Consider the following 23,697-nt stretch of genomic DNA (forward strand, 5'->3'; position numbering starts at 1 on the left):
AGAAGCCTTCGGGGCCCCGGCGCACGGCCCGCTGGGAACTGTAGTTTCCTTTCAGTCCCGCCTACAGCACGGAGGCTCCACCTCCCCACCGAGCTGGAAGGTGGAGGCGCGGCGGGGCGGAGCGACGGGCCCCGACCCCGTAGGGGTGGGGCGGATCCCGTCCCGGCCGGTTGCCCCGGGCTGGGACAGAGGTCCAGGCCAACGGGCCTTGTCGCGGTCGTGCTACGCTTCTGCGCCCTGAGGCCCGCGCTGGGAGCGGGCCTGGCGTTCTTGCCTCGTTCGTCCTCGAGGCAGGTCCCGGGGTTTGCACGCGTCGCAGCCCCTCAGCGCCCGCAGCCTGGAGCCGCTGGCCTCGATCGCAGCCGGGGTAATGAGGGGAGGCAGGCGGGCGGGGGACGGTGCAGGGATCCCCGGGGGTGGGGGACGGGACAGGGTGCACAGCTCGGTGGGTGCGCAGCGGAAACCTGCGAGGCCCGAGCTGGGCGAGCAGTGGCCGCAGTCACAGCGCACCGGGGCCGCGGTGCCCGGGTGTCCAGCGGCGGTGCAGGGTGCAGGAGCCCAGCAACTCTCACCTTTGGTGGTGCAAACAGGCCTGGCGACTTCCCAACCCGAAGACACCCTCTGGCCCCAGCCCCGTCTGCTCGGAGACTTCGAAGGGACGGACCTTTTCCAAAATTAAATGCCCAGGCGTCGTTTTTGTCTTCAGTATTTACATATGGTGTTATGTTTCCCCGTCATGGGTTTGTTTGTGTCGAATATCTTTCCTCCAAACTTGATCACGATTTGTGACAGTACCTACCTGGCACGGTGTTTGGCACTCCGTAAATACTTGTTGAAACCCTGAGTCATGATACTAAGTTTGGAAAATTCTACTGAGCTACCTGTGTGCATCGCTTTAATCTTTGTTAAGGTTTTATGAAATTTCAAGATCACCTTGAAAATGAACATAATTTTGAAGCTTCACAAAGAGAATTGGCAGGGTTTTGTTGTTGTTGTCGTTAGCATTTCCTGAAATAGTAGACCATTGAATGCCTAGATTAACTCAAAACTCAAGTCCTGTAAATACATAGACCCTTTGGGGTCGTTAACATTTCAAATGAGAGGCTATTGATATGCACGTCCATGTTATGAAACAAATTAGATTATTTATAAAGCTGTATTGTAATAGCTTTTTAGGTACAACTGCATTTAGGAATACAGGCTTCTTAAATTTATATACATATACACTCATATATATTAAAGACAGGATCACACTATGTAGGTAGCCCTGGCTGGCCTAGAACTCACAAGGATCTGCCTGCTTGTGTCTCTGCCTCTTGAATGCTGGAATTAAAAGCATGTTCCATTAAGCCTCAGCAAGCTCCCCCCACTTTTTAAATTTTTCTTTCTTTTTCTTTTTTAGCATTTAAAAATCATAGTGTAATAGTGAAAGCTAACAGCAAATCTTTCGTTTAGTTCCTTTGTCCGGTACAACCGCTGTCTCGACCTCAAAATGTCTTGTAAAATTAACTGTGTAGTGTGGTCTATCCAAGGCGGAAACGTCTGAGATTAAACCACCCCACAGAAGCAACTCTTTGGTTAGCAACAATCCTAGAAGATTGTGACCTGAATCCTCCCTCCCCCAATTCTTTTATTGTTTAAAGCAACCAACTCAGTCACAACTTGCTGATCCTGAGTGAAAAGGAGGGGCAGAATCACGCTAACCACAAAATGAAGTTAAGCATAGCATCTTTCTGCCTCAGGTAAAGCCAGCAGCTAAAGGGTAGGGGGCACTGTGTGGATTCCTAGTGGGGTCTTCAGTGCTCAGCACTGTCTGGCCCACAGTGCCTAAGCCTGTGGCGAGAATACAAACTTCCCGCGTGTGATTTCTTTCATTATTTCGATATCTTCTCAAAATAGATTAATAAAAGTGAGCTTTTACTGTCTCACAAGTAAAATATTTTCACAGTTATTCAGATATTTTTTCTTAACTTGTTGCACTTGTTTTTTTGTTTATTTGTTTTTGTTTTTTGCTTCTTTTTTTTTTTTTGAGACTGTTTCTACTGGTAGCCTTAGTTGTCCTGGAACTAGCTTTGTAGATCAGACTGGCCTCCAGTTCAGAGATCGGCCTGCCACTGCCTCCTGAGTGCCGGGATTAACGGCACGCACCATCCTCACCTGGTGCCCAGAGTGAGTTCAAGGCCAGCCTGGTCTATAAGAGCTAGTTCCGGGACAAACTCCAAAGCTAGAGAGAAACCCTGTCTTGAAAATAAACACACACACACACACAAACAAAAAACAATGTATACATTTATTGATCTCAGTCATACTGGAGGGTAAGCTATACAGGAATCGCTTCCTTTAAACTGCTCCTGCCCATCATAAATTGACAATAATGCTTGCCTGGGGAAAAAAAATAATCTTAAATTTTCTCCTCCTTCTTCCCCTTTCTCTACCTTTGGAACCCTGCGGACTAGTGGACACCCTGCGAAAATCCACATCTTCCCTCAGCAGTAAAATTAGATAATATTTTATAACACTTATGGTCTATAAAACCTTCCTTTTCTCATTTTTCTTAGCTATTTGTAGATACCTTGATCAAATATGGTATTTGACTAAAATGAGATAATGAAACCCAGTTTCAAGAGATGATGTTTAGGAAGGAACAACCACTACACATACTGCCCTTGCTATCGGAGAAGACCCAGAAGATCATGGTGGTGGTCTTGTAGCTCCTTGAATCTGAAGACGTTACCATGCTAAAATTCCAACTCTTGTTAAAGACGCCAGGCGATGGTGGCGCACGCCTTTAATCCCAGCACTCGGGAGGCAGAGGCAGGCGGATCTCTGTGAGTTCGAGACCAGCCTGGTCTACAGAGCTAGTTCCAGGACAGGCTCCAAAGCCACAGAGAAACCCTGTCTCGAAAAACTAAAAAAAAAAAAAAAAAAAGGACAGGAGTTGTTTGCATAATTATATACACAATAGAATGTCTCTCAACACATTCTAAGTTGAATACAGTTGAGAATGAAAAATCAAGGTTAAAAGAGTCAATCTATGAAAAATGTCATTTTTTACGTGAAAACTAAGAAGTCTCTTTTTGAACATGTGGCAGCAAGAACTAATTCATTTTGAGCCCAGTACGAGTCCTGCTTTGGATTTGTGACTTTTAGGCCCCAGTGAGGTAGTAGGTAGTTGATTGGTCAGCGTTCTTTGGAGACTCTCAAAGTCTGCGTGTAAACGGAATCACTAAAGATCCCGAGGATTTGTTTGCAAGCGGCCGCACTTCTATAAGGAGGGTCCGAAATTGCTTCTCTATGGTGCCTTTCTGTTAATACAGGGCGGAAAAGGATAGGAGAGATGCAGTATCTTCAGGCTTTGGAGAGAGTAAGAAGCTCTTTTTAGCTTTCTGCCTTTTGGGAGCCACGTCAATGCTTACTAAAGACAGCTCAAGGGTGTCACTAGCCTAAGCAGCTGATAAGTTACATAATCTAGTTCTTCGAGAAGTGTATGTGAATCTAAACAATTGTGCTTTTGTTTTTATAGTAGGGTATCTTGGCGCCTTGAAGATAAAGCAGAACTCGTCTTTGAAATAGATGGCATTTTGTCACTTTCTGTGAACTAAAGCAATTCAATGTCTCTTCTGGTAAGTTTTGTTATAATTTTATGCCACCGGAGTAGTTAGATCAAAAAAAAAAAATCGAGAACAAAGGACAGTCATTCAGGTTTAAGCTCTGGGATGTTTTGACCAGAATGATGTGTGGCCTTGAGGATGATGTAAACTCTCAATGAGTTTTGCCTTTTTCAAAAAGAGTTTCTCCTACACTTTCTTTTTAAATATACTCATTATTGCAATTCTTTGTCCCAAACCGAATTTTTCTCATTTATTTTTCTCAAAGTCTAGTCTTTTTGTTTTTTGTTTTTTCGAGACAAGGTTTCTCTGTAGCTCTGGCAGTCCTGGAACTAGCTCTTGTAGACCAGGGTGGCCTCAAACTCACAGAGATCCTCCTGCCTCTGCCTCCTGGGTGCTGGGATTAAAGGCATGCACCACCACTGCCTGGATTAGAGTCTAGTCTTATCTCATAAAAAGGATCCCTTTTATAAATTTCTTTGTGTCCCAAGGCAGGTAAGACAGGTAAGATAGCATTTAAAATAAACCTTTGGCTTAATCAGATAAAAAAAATTGAATCGTTCTATCATATAAACTACAGATGGAATTTATTTGTTTGTATATTAGATACATGACATCTGTTTTCGATTAAGTAGCTTGGGGACTTTCTGTCATATACAATTTGACAAGTATTTGGAAAGGGGTTTGATATTAAAACGGTGATCTTGCTCTTTAAAATTGTGGGGCTTAGCAGGACGGGCAGCAGCTTCCTCATTTGTGTTGGCTCGTGATTGCCAAAGATTAGGGCAAGTGTTCAGACTCATGCCTGCCGTCCTACCCTTCTAGGATAGGATAGGAAGTCAGGCGACTATAGTTACTTTGTGTAGAAAAGATATATTTGCTTTAAATGTGTGTAACTGGAAAATACATGCTTGGTTCTTTAAAGCAGGGTCAGCAGATACTTTGTAACAGGCCAGGAGATGTTACCAGGCTATGGCTCTTCTTCTGCTCTGGTAGCTCCAAAGCAGCCGTGGATAGTGGGGAAGTGGAAAACTAAAACCACCGAAACCCTGAACACATACCAACCATCCTTCGTTGACCCCTGTGCTAAAGGGATTTTAGGATTTACAGTTTTACATCCTTTTGCCAGTGAGGAAAGATAGGTGATGCCTTTTTCATTAGTTCCTTTATCTGAGTAATGAAGACTCTGAAATCCGGAGTGCTAAATTCAATGTAAAATAATTAGTAGATTGGCCTAGCTGAAAAATACTAGTTTGATTGTTGAGAAGTTTTGGTATATTCCAAAAAAAAAAAAAAAAAACAAAAAACAATGGAATTTGATTTCTTTGAAGGAACTGACAGTCCGGTGTTGGCAGAAGGGGGTGGACTCTGAGGCTCACTTGTTGCCATCTTTCAGTGCTCATACATGTGAGGGTTGATGAGGTGCTTGAAATTACTTATTATGAAAGTCTTATAGAATGTGCTTATACTTTCCTTTGGGCTTTTTCCTTCCTATCACGTGGTCAGTATCATTCCACTAATTGTTGATGGAACAGACAACATACAAATATTGTATTTTGTTATAAGTAATAGCTGATAGTAGAACCGTGTGTTGATATTCAGGGAACTGTAAATTTTGGTAATAGAAGAAGGTCTCTTAATTTGCTTTGAGTTGAACACGTTTGCCACCTTAAGAAACAGAATTGGTTACAAATATATTTAATGTGTTTATAATTAAATAAATGGTTTAATGTAGGAAAACATGGTTTTTACATTCAAGAAAATAATCTGAGGAAAAAAAATAAGAATATTGACTACAGCAGAGTAATGTTTAGCTAAATATTCAGCTGATAATCTTAAGCCAGATATTCAGGAAAGCTAAGACGAGCAGTTAAACTAGATCATAACCTCAAGTGAAGCCAAGGAGCGGAGATGGCATTAAACACAAGTATAGAGAGTGATGCCTGCCTTCTGTGCACCCGCTACTCTCTGCCCCCTCCCATGACCACCTCCACCTGGGCTTCCAGCCCTGATACCAGGTCTCGTTGTATATGCAAGCCAGTACCATGCGTGTGCCATGTGTGTGCCTTGCTTTTCGCTCACCTAATGCCTCTCTGACTTCCAGGATTGCTTCTGTGCTTCACGAACCCGAGTCGAATCTCTCAGACCTGAAAAACAGTCTGAAACCAGTGTCCATCAGTACTTGGTAAGCACGGGTTGGAGCACAGCTACGTCCCTCCTGTGCCTTCTGCGATGCTCCTCATCCCGACACCTCTGCTTTTCACCGTTTCTTCTTCTCCGTGCTGGCCTCCCGGAGTCTGTAACTGACCTCTTAACCTGCCCTCTCCGGGCAGGGTCATCTATCCCTGGGGTTTCCGTGGCGGGTATTCTGAGAGGACCGCAGTGATCGCCAGTCTGTCTCTTTCCCGTGCCCTGGGATTATCTACAGAATACATCCAGTTAGATTCCCCACCCCCCAGGGTTTCTACTGATTTGAGTGAAACTTTAATCTGCTTCCAAATCTCCCAGCCCCGTGTGTCTTGCTTTGGTTAATGAAAGCCTGACTCTTGGTCATTCATGCGTACTAGGAACTTTGGTGCCCTCTTCACGCTTGCTGCACCCGCCCCTCAAGAGCGGGAGCACAGCTGCTCACTCCTGTCCACCTGGCCTCTTGGGTAGAGAGTCACTGCCTGTGGTCCATGCACACACGCAGCCTCTCCCGCAGTACTCACGCCAGCTCCCAGCACTGGCCCAACACGTCTGTTCATGCCACCTTAGCATGATATAGAGACTCTCGATGGTATGGGATAGGACCAGTGTTTGAGTTTCCTCCTGGGTATAATCTCTCTGCTTGAAATAACATGGTTCCTGCCTTCCCCCGAAATTTCATCTCGTCCATCAAGAGTTGGTTCAGATTGCATATCTGTAAACTCTTTCTTCTCCCTAAGATCCTTTTCATTTCATAAAGTAGTTATTACTGCGTGGCCTTACAGGGACCGGGGTCTGCATCTCTTCAACCACAATGTGACCCCCATGTGAGGGGCATCCTGTCTCACACGTCTTTGTCTCTCTGAAGCAGTAGCTGGCATTTTAAGTAATATTTAAAGGGACACACTGGTAATATGTGTCTGAAATCCTTACTCTGCTTATTCCTTAATTTATGTAACAGTTTTTGCTATGCAGTGAAACCCGCTGTGAAAAGTTTGTCACAGCGTAAGGTAATTCCAGTTATTTTTTGCTTATAATTTTTCTCAGGACCGACGCTAACCATTGTCATTTTTAGTCGCCATCCGGTCCTCAAGGTGTAGTAGGAGGGTGGTTTCCAACCCTCCCTACCCTTCAGACGGAGGGACCTTTGTCCCGTGACTTCTCTCTATGCCGTTACGAAACCCAAAACTGGAAATTTCCATGCTGGTATCCTTCAGACCTCTGTATTTTAAGTTAGACAAAAAACCTTCAGTAAGGGAAACGGAGGTGTAATTTGAAGTCTCACGTGGAAAGACAAAGTGGAGAGGTTCTGTAATGTAAACTGAGCCCGGCTGAAAACTGGTCCTAGGGACTGGGAAAGGCGTCCCGGGCCCTCCCCGAGTCTCGGCTGAAGGACACTATCAAATGTTTCCTATTGGTGGTTTGTCTCTTTTCGTCAGCCCGGATAAAATGTTGAAAACATACAAATCAAGTACTTTTACACCTGACATTTGCCTCCCATTATAAACTACAAAACTTCTAATTATGACTTTGTTTCCCATGACTTCCCTTACGCCTAATGATACTAAACAGCGTGGCTAGTAAGAATATACCCTAGGTGTGCTGACTAAATCCAGTTTCTGACTCTGAGATAAAGAACAGACCTCGCTACACGGTTTAAAAACCAAACCAGTGTGTACCGTCTCTGTTAATTCCACCTACTGGGAATAAGACCATTACCACAGTTTAAAGCCAAATTTGAAGCAAGCTTTAAGTAAATACTGGCTAGGTGGCTGGGCTCTGGCCAAGTCCGCACCCAGTTTCCTGGAAAATGACCTTGAATCAAGGTTTGAAGCAGCTTAAGTATTTTTCCAGCAGATCCAATCAGGAGCAAGCATACATCCTGACAGGTTTCCTGCGTGTGAACCTCTGGCCCACAGGTGACCAAGCACATAAGTGCAGATGGGTCAGACAGACTTGTTCAGGGAAGTGAAAACCTGTGGCTTGTTATCTTCCCGACCAACAGCCTCCAGAATCTCAGGAACAATCTGCCGTGAGCAAGAGGCTCGTCAATCAGAGGCATTTTTGTTTCGTGGAGCTCTTAGGCTTACAATGTAACTTTGGCTCTCGATTTTCTGTCAAGTTTTTTAGAGAGAACAACCAGATTTTTCTTCCTTTTTTTGTTTTGTTGTTTGTTTTGGTTTTTCAAGACAGGACTTCTCTGTGTAGCCCTGGGTGTTCTGGAACTCACTCTGTGGACCAGGTTGGCCTCTAACTCGCAGAGATCCGCCTGCCTCTGCCTCCTGAGTGGCAGGATTAAAGGCGTGAGCCACCACCAGCACCCAGCTCAGATTTTTCTTCTTAAATTAGGTCTTTTGCATCTTCAGGAAGTCATTAAAGAGCCTTCTGAGGTAAAGATGGTTGTGGCTTGAGTATGAAATACCCTGGTAGGCTCACGTGTTTGAACACTTGGTCCTCAATTGCGGTACTGGTCGCGACCTTTAGGAGGTAGAGCCCTAAGAACGAAATACATCACTGGGGGTGGACCTTGAGGTTTTACAGCCTGATCTCATTTCCTGCTCCCCCTCTGCTTCCTGACCTCTGATGCAGTATGGTGAGCCAGGGTCCTGCTTCTGCAGCCCTGCTTTTGCTGCCACAGCAGACTATCCCTTTGGAGCTGTAAGCCAAATAAAACCCTCTCTTCCCCAGTTTGCTTTCATATTTTATCACGGCAGGAGATGAACCAGAACAGGGAACCCTCCACGGTTTTGACCCTCAGTTCTCTGGTCATTGCATCACTAAGAGAAGTGAGGTTAGTTTGAGATGGTTCAGTCTCTGCGAACCATGCTGTTTCTTGTGACCGCCATGACTTTTTCTCCAGGATTCCAACTTTTAATTTGACCTCAGCTTCTTCTGGACAAATGCATCAAACTTGCTACTTTGCAGTGTTCTACTTTTTGAAAGTTGGGTCTGTTGCCAGGTATGGTGTCTCATGTCTGTACTCCTAACACTTGAAAGATGAGACAAGGGTTGCCACAGGTTCAAGGCCAGCCTAGGCTAGGGAGTGAGGCCTTTCCTAGGGAGAAAAGGAAGGAAGGAAAAGCAAACTAGATGAGGGCCTTAAGTACAGTTGCTCTTGGGTGAGCGCTTGGTGGTTCAGTACATGCTCACACTGAACAGAGGTTGGTGTGAGTGGAATCGAAGTTCACGGTCAGTTTGGGCCACAGCGCTAGACCCTGTCTCAAAAACAACCCCAGCTTTTGAATGCTTGCTTGTAACATCTGTACTCTGTTTTAAGAAGACTGTTTCCCTCATGCAGTAGATGGAGGGAATTAGAGGCAGGCTGGTTAGCTGATTTCAGCCCATCATGCAGTAACATGACATTTTTCTTTAAAAAAAAATTATTTTATGTGTGTGGGTGTTTAGCCTGCATGTATGTCTGTGTACAACATTCGTGAAGTGCCTGCAGAGGATACAAGAGAGCCTTGGATCTCCTGGAACTGGAGTTACAGACAGTAGTGAGCTGCCATTTGTGTGTGTGTGTGTGTGTGTGTGTGTGTGTGTGCGCGCGCGCGCGTGCACACACACATGCACTGGGAATCAAACTCTGGTCCTCTAGAAGAGCAGCCGATGCCCTTAACCACTGAGACATGAAAGTAAACCATGGTGCTTTGCGTCTCCAGTCTTCCTAACAGACCTACGGATTGTTAGCACTTCAAATTGTAAGTCACTGTTACACAGTCTTCCCTTCACGCCTGTCTATCCCAGTGCTTCCTGTTCTAAGTTGACTTATGGTGGCACCCCACCCTCACACGGGGCTTATTTTCAGTCGTGAGTTAGAATTTCTCTTCCACTGTGATTCTTCCTGGATACCATCCACCTCTATAGATGTTTGGGAGTTAGCACGATTCCTAACACTTAGTAATGCCCTTTCCCCTCCTCGCCTCTCTGGGGGCTGTAACAAGATTCCTGCCGCTTGCTAGTTCCTGTGAAGGCTTCCAAGTGCCCTCTGGAGTCCCGGTGTCCTTTAGGAGATCCTCCTTGCTATCGTATTATACCAGCGGGTTAGGCCTCTTCTTTCTGCTTTGTGTGTGATATTTCACTGACCCTATATTTAGATGCACACTTGACTCGGACTCCAAAGCACCCCAGGAGACCTCTTTGCTGCGGGCACCTTCCGTCAGGAGGCCTGTACCCTGAGCTCCCATCTCCTTGGGCTTCTTTTTCCTTTTGACCTTGCTCTTCCTTCATTTCACCGCGTGAAGGACTTCCTCTGCTAACAGATGGTGGTGTGGAAGTTGTCCTTGACTGTTGACACAGAGCACAAACCTCTGACTGAAGGCAAGAAGGCAAGCCTGGACTATCCTTCCCTGTCCTGGCAAGTCCTCCCTTAGGTTTTACAGTTGTCATCCACTCTTGGGCCCATCTAGAAGTTTTTCAGGAAACTGAGGTGGAAAGTATCTCTTGCTGTTTATAAATCTGCTTTTCCTGCGTCTCCCTATTCAGACTGAAATCTCTTTGACATCAGTTAATGTGTGGTAAATTCCTCCCAGATCTTAAAACAACCTCTCCCAGTACCTTCCTGATGACTGTCAATATTTCCTACTGGGATAGCGAGACCAAACTAGGGGACTCGTGATGTTTATCCTGTTTTATTTTCATCCTGAAAAAACGCAGGTCGATGAGCCAACCGCTTCCTGGTCACCTCCATCCGCCAGAGCCAGTGAAGCGATACGCTCCACCGATGCTTCTCACTACGAACTGCAGGTGGAGATAGGTAATGGTGTGGAGCTCACGGCACAAAGACTGTTCCGTGGGCGTCTCTTTACTGTCGCCTGCAGCATAAGCTAGATTTTAACCAGGTCTGTTAGGTGAATCTAATGCATTTTATCCAAAAATAATCTCATATTCTAGTTTACTCTTCCACTGAAGTACATTTAGAAAAAAAAGATGACATTAGATAATCTAAGTACTTACTTGTATCATTTTTTTTTAAGAAAGCTTCTAGTTTTATGTGTTTAATTTTTACAGGGCAGAAGCTTAAACCAAGTACTAAAAAGTCTTTTCAGTAATGACACTTAACCCAAATGACTTGCTAATTTGTTATTTAATTTATATATTTTATAATTTTATATAATTCATATTTTAATCTAAATTTTCAGTTGTACAAATCATTCTTATTTAAGTACAGAGCAAAACCAGTTCCTTTTTATAGGTTTAAATTCGTGAAACATTTGCTCCGAACATTCCGGAGTATTTATTAACCACTAAAAACTGGTGGCCGTGTTGGGTGTGAGGATACACGAAAGCTCTATGACTTGAGGTCCATCCTCTCTGGCAGATGAATACATTGAATGATGCTTTTTCATTCACTGAAGTGCATTGGAGTACAGCTATATTAAAGGAACCCATCTGATATAGACATTGCCAATATTTTCAATGGCTTATCATTTTCTTCGTTTTTATCTTTGTATTTTACAAAATATATTCATATATATTTTATATATTCATTTAAAAATCAATATATTATTTATTTACACATGTGTATTTTTTACATACACATACACCGCTTCCTGGTAAGAACATTTCAGTTCCCAAGTAAAATTTTAATAATGATAAAAGTGAACACAGAGCAAGTAACTAGAGCCTGAACGTCTTACTGACACCCCGACCTTCATCCAGGTTTGTCGGGCATTGTGATGCACTGACCTTACTGTGTGTCTATGGAATGTCTTCCTCCAAGCTCTCAGGGTGCCTTTCCATTGCCTGCTCTGTAACCTCCTTTAAGACATGGAGTCTGAGCCCCTCCAAGCCAGTGGAAGGAAAGCGTGAGACTTGTGAACATATGGCATGTGACCCTTCGTGCAAAACCTGTCCAATAAGTTACATAACTCTTTTAGTTATCCCAAAGACGTTTCCTTAAGATGGGTGACCAGAAAATCAAGGAGGGAACTCAAGTTGACTGGATGGGAAGGTAACAATGATAGAAGGAAAAGAATGTTTAATTTTTGACATAGGAGGCGTTAGGGGGCTAAATATGACCAAGATACACTTCTGAAATCCCCAAAGAATTAATAAAAAAATATCATTTAAAAAAGTTGAGAGGCACAGTGTGTTGAAGTAAGGGTCATGTCTGGATCACGATATCAGTAGGCAGTTTGAGCCATGGGCATCGAGATCTGGGCTTTACCATGGAGGACCTCTGACAGCCAGACCGTGCTGCCCAGAGATGGAGGGCCCCGCCTTCCCAAGCTTGCAGGGTAGCTGGGAACGGCCCGGGTTGTCATGTTGGTGAGTCTGGTGTTTAAGTTCTAGGCTGTCACTATGGTGCTGAGAGTGTTCGAGCCCTTTTGTTTGCTTGGTGTATTTCGAAGAGCAGAGGGTTTTAAATTTTGCTGCAGTGCATGCACAGCATCGACATTTTTTCTGCTTTGAGGGTACCATGGGCTTTGTGTCTGATTCCAGGAAGAGGATTTGACAACCTGACCTCTGTTCACCTTGCACGGCATACTCCTACAGGAACACTGGTCACTGTAAAAATCACCAACCTGGAAAACTGCACCGAGGAACGTCTGAAAGCTTTACAGGTAATGATGTAAAGGCAGGAAGTGTTGACTAAAATGTCTATTTGTGGAAGCTGCATCTGTAAGAAATTTTATCCCCTGACTGATAGTTCTTTTGGGAAAGTAGATTTAATAAAATCATGCAGTTACCAGATTGGGTAGAATACGTGGAAACAAGATGCATTACCTGATAGATCAAATATATTCGAACTTTTGGTAGATACTGTGAATTCCTTCAAGGGAATGACATATTTGGTGCTACGCGGGAGACTGACAGCACCCTCAGCCAGTCCAGTGACAAATGGCCGTACTGTAAAACACAGAGAGACAGGAAGACACGGGAGTTTATCTTCTATCATTTAAGCAAAATCAACCTCAGAATTGATCAATTTTAATAGGATCACATTACAGCATATAAAATTATTTTCTTGTTTTCTAATAGTTTTTCATGCAAAGGGGGAAATTTTTTATTTTGCTGTCATCTCAATTTTTAAAATATTGATATGGTGATAAAGAGATGCCTTACCAGGTAAGGCTGCTTATCCCAAGCCTCATGGCCTGAGTTTGATCCTTGGAGCTCACATGGTGGATAGAGAAGACTGACCCGCAGGATGTCCTCTGGCCTCCAACTGTGCACTGTGTTATGTGCATGCCTTCCCCAGCCAATCAGTCAATCAATCAATCAATCAATCAATCTGAAGACACTTATATGTGCAGATAGACACATGCATACATATACATACATACATACGTACATACATACATACAATAGAAAAAAAAGGACAGGAGAAACTATATGAGACTATTTACAGTAAGTTTCTCCATGGTGTGGTGTTAGCAGTGGCTCCCCTGTCCTCATTTCTGTGTTTTAAACATTTCTACAACAAAAACGTAAGTCTTTAGATATATTCTCTTTGGGGGCAGACTAAGTTCACATTCCTCTTTCACGGTGTGTTCTGGACAGGTTTTCTAACGTTATAAAAGCACCGTTTACAGCACAAATCAGTGTTACATATTTTTTGGAGCAGCCATGAAATTTAGAAGCAGAGGCCGCCCTGCCCCCTGGAGTGTTAGCCGAAATCACCGCTACTGTGAAGAAGAGTGACTTGTAAATGTCTTCTCTCCTGTTGTTTATCCCAGAGAGCGCTGGTTCTGTCTCACTTTTTCCAGCACCCCAATGTCACAACGTACTGGACAGTGTTCACCGTGGGCAGCTGGCTTTGGGTGGTTTCTCCATTTATGGCCTATGGTAAGGAGATGGTTTTAAATAAAACAACGGATTCTTTAACCTTGATGCTATCATTGTAAAAACCGAGTGGTCTCTTGTATCTATCTACTGCTTTTAATTTATAAATTTAGTGACCAATTCTATATTTCATAATATATATTCATAATAGATAAAATATTTGTATTTTTTAGTTTTAAAATAGAATAGGTGTGGTGATCCGCGAAACCACCGCTGACTCTCAGAGTCCCACGCCTTGGCACACACTGCCCCTCCTTCAGTGTTCTCTCCTCTCTTAGTAGAGAAGAGCTCTTGTTTTGCCGACAGAAGTAATTTCTCCACCCAGGCACCCTGTCCTTGTTTCTGCTTCACTGTACTGTAGACATCCGTGACGTCACTGTATTGTGAACACCCATGACGTCACTGTACCATAGACATCCATGATGTCACTGTATTGTGGATATCCATGACGTCACTGTACTGTGGACATCCATGACGTCACTGTATTGTAGATATCCATGACGTCACTGTACCGTAGACATCCATGATGTCACTGTTCCGTGAATAGCCATGTGTGGCCGGCTCTCTTACTTCTGCCTCTTGGAGGAGGTAATCATTTATGCTCCCTGTTTTGATATCCTGAGGTGCTTAGATGGCACCTTGTTCACTAAGTGTGCTGAACTCGTGAGGAAATGGATTCCGGAGCTTTGGTCACTAGAATAGCGCTTGTGAGTTACTTCTAGGTTTAAAATATGATGTATAGTATGCATTTTTATTCAGCAGTACTGAAAAATGTTCTCTTACCTTTCAAAAAGTCACTCTTGTATGTGGGGTGTGTGTGGGAGAGACTATGGTTGGTTGAAACCCAGGGCCTTGAGCGGGGTGGACAAATGCTCTACCTCTGAGTTATGTTCCCAGCCTCTCCTCCAAAAACAAACAAATAAACACCACACAAAACCACAGGAAGGAGCAAGGGGGAGTGGGATTAAAAAATAAGATTAAACATTTCAAGCCAGACTTGGTGGCACAGAATTATAAGCTACTGGGGAATTGAGACAGGAGGATCACAAGTCAAGGCTGACCCTGAGCTGCAGAATAAGTTCAAGGCCAACCTCAGCAACTTAGATGGGATCCTACCTTAAAAACCCAAAGATGTGTAGAGGGCTGGGGATGTAGCGCAGTAGCGATATGTTTGCCCGACATGCGCGAGGTCCTAGATCCAAGCCCCCGACCTCATTGTGGTGGTGGTGATGTTAATTCGTGAAGGATGTGTTTGCCTGGGAAAATGTCTGGACTCGGAAGGCAGCACGCCTGTGTTTGTCTCCCCATGATTGAAAAGCGTATCTAGAACATTCCCAGCTTCCGTCTGAATGTCAGGGCTTTCTTCCAGGCTCTGCAAGTCAGCTCCTGAAGACCTACTTCCCAGAAGGGATGAGCGAGGCCTTAATAAGGAACATTCTCTTTGGAGCAGTGCGGGGGCTGAGCTACCTGCACCAGAGCGGCTGTATCCACAGGTACTGGCTGGTTCACATCCACACCTGAGCTTGAGGTCATCAGGGAGAGCAGCTGAGCATTAGGAAAAGGAGGGGTAACCCTGGTTCCACCTCACACCTGTTCACACTGCAGCAGCATGCTGGTGTGCTTGTCTTAGTGGGAGGCAGGGGCACTGAAAACTCACACGCCCAGATTATGAGCTGGGATTTTGTTGTTCTTTTTGGGGAAACGATGAGCTTCTTCCCCTGCTTTCCAGCTAATGTCACGTTTCCGTGAGTTGTAACAGCCCTTCCTCGTCTGACTGGTCTCAGGCCTGAAGAGCACCACGTACCAAACACCAGCTCCCCTGTGCCCTTCTGGACCCGTTTCTCATCAGAGACTAATTTTGGGTTGACGTGCTTGCTGTAGTTTCCAGCTCCATAACGTTGGGTGCTGTGCCGCTTGTTCCTCAGCGGCGTTCTGGCTGAGGATTCCAGACAGACTGGATTCAAATTGAGATTTGCTTCACCTCACCGGATTATTGGCTGTGCCGCTGTTAGTGTCCAAAGTTAGTGCTTTAGATGGAAAAGTAAGACATGGACTATAGACAGTTAAAGGAACTTTAATGTGGTGTATATCTAAAAATGATGTTATCCCATAGACGCTTCTCTTGTCTTTCAGTTAACCCTAAATAATAATAGTATGCTTCAGTGCACCCTAAAATAGCAACATTCATGATTCATCTTCATTTCTTAAAGAAGTCCCCCAATTCCAAGCTTGTAGCTTGTGATCCCCCCCCCCCCCCCCGTTCCCGTACTGTGTGCGTACCTAAGTGAGCTCCTTGACTTCTTGGAAATGTCATGTATTTTACGGGCACACTGTCCACCGCCGTTTTATCCGGGGTTGTTTGCTTCCCGAGGGGACGTAGGGATGTGTTCTCGCCAGACTTTTGTTCACTTTGCGTGGGCCAGGTTCCTAGTACTTAGGACTGTTTCTTTTTGTTCTAGGAGTTTTAAAGCCGGCCATATCCTCATTTCTGGTGATGGCCTGGTGACCCTCTCTGGCCTGTCCCACCTGCATAGTTTGGTTAAGCACGGACAGAGGCATAGGGCTGTGTTTGATTTCCCACAGTTCAGCACGTCAGTGCAGCCGTGGCTGAGCCCAGAGCTACTGAGACAGGTCAGGTGTGGCTGTGGCATCGGGTTGTCTGTGCGTCTCACGTGTCTTTGAGTTTGACTAGGGGACGGCTGCCACGAGACCTTTTCTCTTTTCGAGACTGTGTTAGGGATCTTAAATTGTGAGGGCATCTGTTAGGCGGACCTTGATTTTGTGCTGGGGGGGCTCCTCCGTTGTCACCGTCCTTTGTCAAGAGGACACCAGTACACCACTCTTTGCTATTCATGCTAAGGCCTTCGTATTGTGTTCACAGGATTTACATGGATATGACGTGAAGTCAGACATTTACAGTGTTGGGATCACAGCATGTGAACTCGCCAGTGGGCAGGTACCTTTCCAGGACATGCACAGGACTCAGGTAACCGAACTCCCTGAACTTACTTTGACGGCTTCCTTGGGTCTAGATGACTTCCATTGAACATTTTGTTGTAGACTCTAGAAATTGACTGTCATTTTTATCTAAATGTTTCCCCTAGAAAGCATTTGAGAGTGTTCCCCTTCCTCCTAGATGCTGTTACAGAAGCTGAAAGGCCCTCCGTATAGCCCGCTGGACATTGGTGGCTTTCCTCAGTCGGACTCCAGAATGAGAAATTCCCAGTCCGGGGTTGACTCTGGGATCGGAGAGAGCGTGCTGGTCTCGACCGGAACTCACACAGTCAACAGTGACCGTCTCCACACGCCAGCCACGAAAACGTTCTCTCCGGCCTTCTTTAGCCTGGTGCAGCTGTGCTTACAACAAGACCCCGAGAAAAGGTAAGCTTGGCCATCTATAAACAGCACAAAACGTGTGTGTTTTATATCTTAGAGTGGTTTTGTGGTATATCCTTCCCATAGAAGTTACATCTTTTCATCAAACACTTAGCCTAGAGACTATCAGTGCTAAGAACAAGTCAGTGAGAAGCAAGGGTGAGGAACACGGGCGGAGTTCAAAATCACAGGCGTTGGACATTGTTTGTAGCCACACTGCACCCAGTCAGAGGTTCTTAGTGTGTCCGTGTAAGGCACTGTTGCTATTGCACTTATGTACATAGGTTTGTAAACGCTGATACGCTCCCGTTAGCATTTTAGAAAGAAGATACAGACTCTTACCTTTTTTAGAACCTTCATCCTGGCAGGTTCCTTACAAATAGTTTGCGTACAGTAAAAGTTGAGTATGGGTTAATATAAAGGTATTTCCAGAATTATTTCTTCTATCAGTCAAGGCTGTTGCTAAGAATTACTGCTAATCAATGTCCTTTTCTGTCTAACTTTTTAACATTGAGTTTCTCAGTTCTAAGCCTCATTTCTAATGTAATTATATACATGAAAAAAATCTACGTTCTAATATTAGGTTTTATTTTCTAATAACTCTTTCAAAAATTTCAGGCCATCAGCAAGCAGTTTGTTGTCCCATGTATTCTTCAAGCAGGTGAGCTGATATATTGTCCATGGTCTTAAATATTTTTAAAAATTATTTTTTAAAAGCCATTTTTGTTGACTTTATAGAGTTTAGATAATAACGTTCCTATAAAATAGAGTTAAAGCAAGAAAACATTTTAGTAGTTTAACTTATTTTATTGTTTGTCTGTGTTAACTTGGGTGTCATGTTCCTGCATGGTGGGGGTCAGAGGATAGTAGTTCTACCACGGGGATCCATGTAGACCTTGGGTCTTTAGGTGTCGTGGCAGATGCTTTTAGCATCTTTGTCTGCTGAGCCATCTGCTGGCCCTAATAGTAGAATATCTGAAAGATTCTTATTCTTCAAAACCAGAAGAGTAAAAGCAGTGTATCATATTACAAATTCCATATTTGCATCAACTGAAAACTGGTGTCTTTTGACTTATCTACAAATGATGACAGGGCAGAATAATTCTGATTAAAAACTAGTTTATTTAGCTTTTAAGCCTTTCTGTTTCCTGATTATCAGAATTGGAGGCATTTAAAGGAAAATAATTTTGAAGTTTTATAATTTCTTTAAAAGCTATTTGTTGAGAATAAAATCCGTGTTGAGTCTGTGCCCACATCACTATTCTAAGTTTCTTTAACAGATGAAAGAAGAAAGCCAGGACTCCATCCTCTCGCTGTTGCCTCCTGCTTACAACAGGCCATCCTTGGCGCTGCCGCCAGCGTCACCGTGGAGTGAGCTGGACTGCGAGTTTCCCGATGACAGAGACCCAGACTGGGAATTCTAGGGTCACCACCTCATGTCCTCTATACTTGACAGCTGCTCCTTGCTGCTTCTCTCCTGTCTTGCTGGGGACAATGCCAGATCTATACTTGAAAACACCGTTGGTGCACTGGAGACTCGCCCGCTCTGTTCACGCGGTACACCCATCACCTCTGCTCAGATCGGAGCACCTTCACGGTCCTTCACGATGGCAGCATCAGAATCTCAACCAGCTGCACTTAGTGTCATCCGTCCCTTCCTCTCTTTAAGCTGTGACTGGAACTTTCTGGATCTCGGTGTGATTTTTGAGCCAGCGAGGTTTCTTCTACATTTTGCTGTCCTCTGGGGAATGAGCCCTTCCTCCAAGGACTGTGCTTCCGAGAGCATCTTTTCTTCAGACTCTCTAGCCTTTTTTTTTTTTTTTTTTTTTTTGAGAAGGGAAACTATTGTGCTGTCCCTGTTACATATGGTGACATCAAACTGAGCCTGGGCTCCCATTAAATAATCCACTTGAAACATGAAGAGAAGACGCTGTCTGCATTTTAAACGGGGGGGAGGGGGGGCTAACGTGAAACATGAAGAGAAGACGCTGTCTGCATTTTAAACGGGGAGCTAATATGCCACTTTTCTACCTGTGTAAATTATAGATTCTGAATTCATGCACCCTGTGGGAGCTCAATAAAGATTTATTAGGCCAAACGTATCTTTTGTATATTCTGTGTGATTTAACAAAGCTAGAACACAGATTCTAATGGGTTTGCCAAGAGGAGGTCTTTTTTCTCAACTTGAGTTATGTCACCTAATCAAGTGTAGGCAATCTCGAGGAGATACAGAGACAGAGGGTGTCTGGTCTTTCACGATTATTCCTGTAGTGGGGTAAACCATGCGGTTGTTCGTGACCTGGCCTCTTTAGCAGGAGCTGTTGTGTGTCAATCACTCTCCTGCTGCACTGGAGTAAACTGTGCAGTTGTTCATGACCCGACCTCGTTAGCAGGAGCTGTTGCGTGTCAATCACTCCCCTGCTGCTGTGATATAATACCGTGATCAAAAGTGGCGGAAGGAAGAGCTGCAGAGGGCTAGCTGTCCACCATGACAGGCATGCAGGCAGCAGGAGCGGAAAAAGACCGCATTTCAGCTCCACACACAGGAAGAGAGCGACCCGGAAGTGGGGCAAGTCCATAAACTCTGAGAGCACCCCCAGTCACGTTCTTCCTTGAGCGAGGCTCAGAGTTCTAGAAGTTCATTAACCTCCCGATAGCATCACCGACCTTTCAGATACATGAGCCTGTAGAGTACATTTTCACCCCAAATACCACGCCGTCTCAAAAATGGTGTCAGTTGTAATAATGTCCGTTGGTTTCTTAATCTATATGACTATATACATAGCAAGTGACTATATGAGTATATTATATTGGAGGAAAATGATTAAGATTAAATAGGCAAGCAGTTAGAAGCAATTCTGTTTGTGTTTGTTGGCTACACCCCCCTGCCTCAAGAATGAATGTTAGGGACGCTCTGTGCTCTGTGTGCAAGTCCACCAAGACCTGCTGAGATGCCAAGTGGAGCAGGGAGCGGACAGGAGCATGATGGGAGCTGTAGTTCTTAGTTACTGTAGTTAACGCCTTAGCATCGCCCCCTCTGGGAGGGTCCTGCGAGTGTAACCTGACAACAGTGGGCGGGGTTGTCATGAAACGTTGCCTGTCAGATTCTACTGTCGGAATACTGGGAATTAGAACGTGTACATGTTTGCATGTGCATAGAAAACATGCAGTATCCACACATATGTAAACATTTAAAGAATTGGATCACAAAATGGTGGAGGCTGACAAGGGTCTGCGCATGAGCTTAAGGTCTCAGACAAGACAGCCTTGAGTGTGTCCAGGGGCTGTGAAAAGCTGAACCCCAGCTTAGAGTCAGACAGGAGGACCTTACTTTGGGGGGGGGGGATGTCAGAATTTTTGTTGTATGGAAAACTTCAGGGATTTCCATGGTGGAATGTGTTAGAAACACTGCCCTCAAGTGACAATACTGTCATAAAATTTTAGTGAGGTGCAGGAATTTGAGATTTCCTTCTGGGGAATGTAACTTTGCTGAAGTCAGACCTGCGGTTCCTCTTTACCATCGCTCAGTTGCCTTCTACCCCCAATTCGCTTCTCTGCTCTCCTCAGCCTCACTGGAATTGCTACTCACGTTATACCGCGTACCTTTGGAATCTTGGGCAGAAACATCCCATATACCTGTTCCTTTCGCATCCAGGGCAGAAACAGCTAAACTCTGTTGCTTTTAGTTCTCACAGCTGACCTCACTCCTGATCCTCTTGGCAGCGGCTGGTTCTCTTTAAGACCCGGCAACAGCGCTTCCTTTCCGGGTGATTGGAGCACATCTTGCTTTTGCTAGCTCTGCTCACTCTTCCTTTTGGCTTCTCAGCCTGCATCTACCGCTCAATAAAATGAGTCCCTGCATTCTTTCTGATCGGCCCAGGGAAGTGCAGACTGTTAAAGCTGGAAATTTAATGAGAGCTACATAAAGTTTAGTTGCTAAGCGCAGACAGCTGCGAATGGGGAGCTGGCGAGCTGAGTGGGTAGGGATTACCAAGTATGGCAAACACAGGGGGGTTAAAGACTCGTTCACCCCCAAAGGGACAAACTACGCAAACTTTGCTAATGAACACCAACCGTATATGCATTTCTTTAGTTTGTTCTGGAGAGGTCTATAAACAAAAACACGCTTACATAGGATGTGTTTATTTTTCATTTTAATCGTAACAAAATGGTCTCACAAGATGAAACTTAGTTGCTGACTTCTATCACACGTGGGGGATAGATCTCCAAACCATTTTGTGAGTGCAGGAATTATATTCTGACTGGTGGCCTCACATTTCATCCTATAGTATCTAGCATCTGGATAATATCACAAATGAGCGGACGTTTTTCAATATTCTCTTTTAATTTTCTTTTGGACCGTATTTTACGTATCTCGTACTCTGGGGTGGTATCGTGTATATGAACTAAGCCCGCTGAAACCATCCTAGGACTTGCGAATTTCCCAGCGACACTTTCTCGGCGTTTGTTCGGCGCAGTGAAGGGTCGTGCACAGTGCTTTGCCTGGTAGTAGGGATCATCTGGACTCTTGCCTAAAAGTCTGGCTCTTGATTTTGAGTTTTTAGGATGTTTGACTGAAGGCACGTGTAAATCGTCGAATCTATCCAAACAGTCCTACATTTTGAAACAAAGCATCAAAGGGGTAAATTAGGCTTCTTGAGAATACATTTTAATACATTATAAGAATACATTTAATACATTATAAGAAGTAATGCCTGTAGGATCAGCAGTTAAGAAATGAACGCCCTGATGTTTCTTAGGCAGTCTCAATGTGTGCTGTACACCCGGGGCTTCCCATTAGACGCTCCCTGAGGAGTGGTTGGTTTTTGTCTTACCTTTTTAGAGGACTTGCTTCCAAGGGTGAAAGATAATGAAAATGAACCCTGACCTAACTAAGGAGCTGTCCTCTGGGGTCAGACCCAGGCAAAGTAGGCCAGCCTAGTCTCTAGCCTACAGTTCTTTTCCAAGCTATCTTTCCCATGGCCTCAAATGTAAATTATAAACTTTGATATTTTTTACTTTTATATCATCTAAACTTTTATCTGTCTCTAGAAGTCACTTTAATAACCATCTTTGTTAATGTATATATATGTGTGTGTGTGTATATACATATGCAGATATACAACATAACATTCTAAGACTGTAATTGTAATATTTGTATGGGACTGAATATCGGTATATAGTCTAAGCTGGCCTCTTACTCTAAATCTTCTTGTCTCGGTCTCCAGATTGGTAGTATTCTAAGTGTATATCACCACACCCAGATCGATCATTATAATGTTTACATTAAAAATCATTGGCCAAGTGTGGTGGCTTAGTCCCCGTGCTCACGGTAGAGGAAGAGGGTCACCGTGAGTTCAAGGTCACCAAAATAACAAGAGGGGGAAAGTGACAGTTGTCTTCTTTACATGTTCTATGGCTGTGTTTTTAATATGAAGGACAATCTAATGTGTTCCTAAAAGGGTGCGGAGCTGTTGGCCGTGCAGTGGTGTCAGCTAGTTTCTTCACAGAGTAGTTCACCCCATTGGGGGAATGGCACACGACAGCCACTCACAGAGATGAGTGTTTTGATGAGAGATAAGGCAGGCGTGGCTAATTATAGGGTCAAGAAGGTTGGGTAGGACTAGTAAGAATCTACAGAGATCTACAAAAGACTACAGCCATCTGCAAAAGGAATCCGACCGACTTGAGTTTTTGCCTGGGTTTGGAGATGGCAGGAAGATACTCTTTTTCTTTCTTCTTGAGGAAAAAAAGATCTTACACTCTAGCCCGCATAAACCTGGTTTGGAACTCCCTGGGTAGCTTAGGCTAAAACTAAACTAAAACTTGAGATCATCTGGCCTTTGGAGTTCATGGTGTATACTCCCATGTCCAGAGATTCTTTTTCCTCTCATGTAGGTAGGACAAGCAGCCCAAGCTGATTCTTCAGAGGTTCTGCTACATTAGTAAATAACAACTTTAATCCATAGCTGGTAGCCAGGATGTCAGTGGGAGGCCACGAGAACCACATCACTGGCTTGAAAGAAGTCCCTTCTATTCTTGGATTTTTAAAAGGGACATGCTGCTTCAAAAGGAGTGGAAAATAAGAAGCTAGAAGCCAGGGCTGGAGAGATGGCTCAGTGGTTAAGAGCATTGCCTGCTCTTCCAAAGGTCCTGAGTTCAATTCCCAGCAACCACATGGTGGCTCACGACCATCTGTAGTTGAGTCTGGTGCCCTCTTCTGGCCTTCAGACATACACACAGACAGAATATTGTATACATAATAAATAAATATTAAAAAAATACATTGTAGGCATGTAAGAAATTTAAAAAAAAAAAGAAGCTAGAAGCCAAAACCCTTTAAGGAACTGTCCCTCCAGGGTCAGGTCCCTCCCAACAGCAGCTTTTCTGTCTTTTGACTGATTCATTTCAGAATTTCTTAGGTTTCAGGAAATAGAAGGACATCTTTGTGACCATTTGACAAAAGCTCTAGTACCATTGAACTCACTTGTCCATTAGAGACAAAAGTTCAGAAACACTTAGTCCTACTATAAGGAGATAACTACAAGCTGTCCTCCCTTGCTCTAACAGGAAGGGTTGTGAGTGCTGAGGAGTTGGCTCGGTTGGTAAAATGCCTGCCATGCAAGCATTAGGACCTGAGTTCAGTCTCCAGAACTCATGTTAGAAAACAAACAACAAACCTGGGCATGGTTGTGAGCGACTGGAATCCCAGGGCTGGGAGGGGGGAAGGCGGGGGGGG

The 23,697-nt window shown here is 44.3% G+C and overlaps 1 protein-coding gene across 2 annotated transcripts; it reads left to right on the forward strand.

Moving 5' to 3' along the window:
• Positions 1 to 101: 101 nt before the first annotated feature.
• Positions 102 to 18,892, forward strand: LOC121458910 (STE20-related kinase adapter protein beta). 2 transcript variants are annotated; one of them, XM_041668295.1, is made up of 12 exons: positions 102 to 367; positions 3,524 to 3,623; positions 5,713 to 5,793; positions 10,452 to 10,551; positions 12,240 to 12,361; positions 13,478 to 13,586; positions 14,953 to 15,076; positions 16,043 to 16,214; positions 16,465 to 16,569; positions 16,720 to 16,964; positions 17,577 to 17,619; positions 18,239 to 18,892. In XM_041668295.1, the coding sequence occupies exons 2-12, from the start codon at positions 3,612 to 3,614 to the stop codon at positions 18,380 to 18,382; spliced, it is 1,257 nt and encodes a 418-aa protein (XP_041524229.1). In that variant the 5' UTR covers positions 102 to 367; positions 3,524 to 3,611; the 3' UTR covers positions 18,383 to 18,892. The 2 variants fall into 2 exon arrangements, with proteins under 2 accessions (XP_041524229.1, XP_041524230.1); XM_041668296.1 differs by having other exon boundaries at positions 3,527 to 3,623.
• Positions 18,893 to 23,697: the final 4,805 nt, after the last annotated feature.

The sequence above is a fragment of the Microtus oregoni genome, unplaced genomic scaffold (genome assembly GCF_018167655.1).
Source record: "Microtus oregoni isolate MIOR12 unplaced genomic scaffold, Mior012 000018F_ref0000195, whole genome shotgun sequence".
NCBI classification, from domain to species: Eukaryota; Metazoa; Chordata; class Mammalia; order Rodentia; family Cricetidae; genus Microtus; species Microtus oregoni.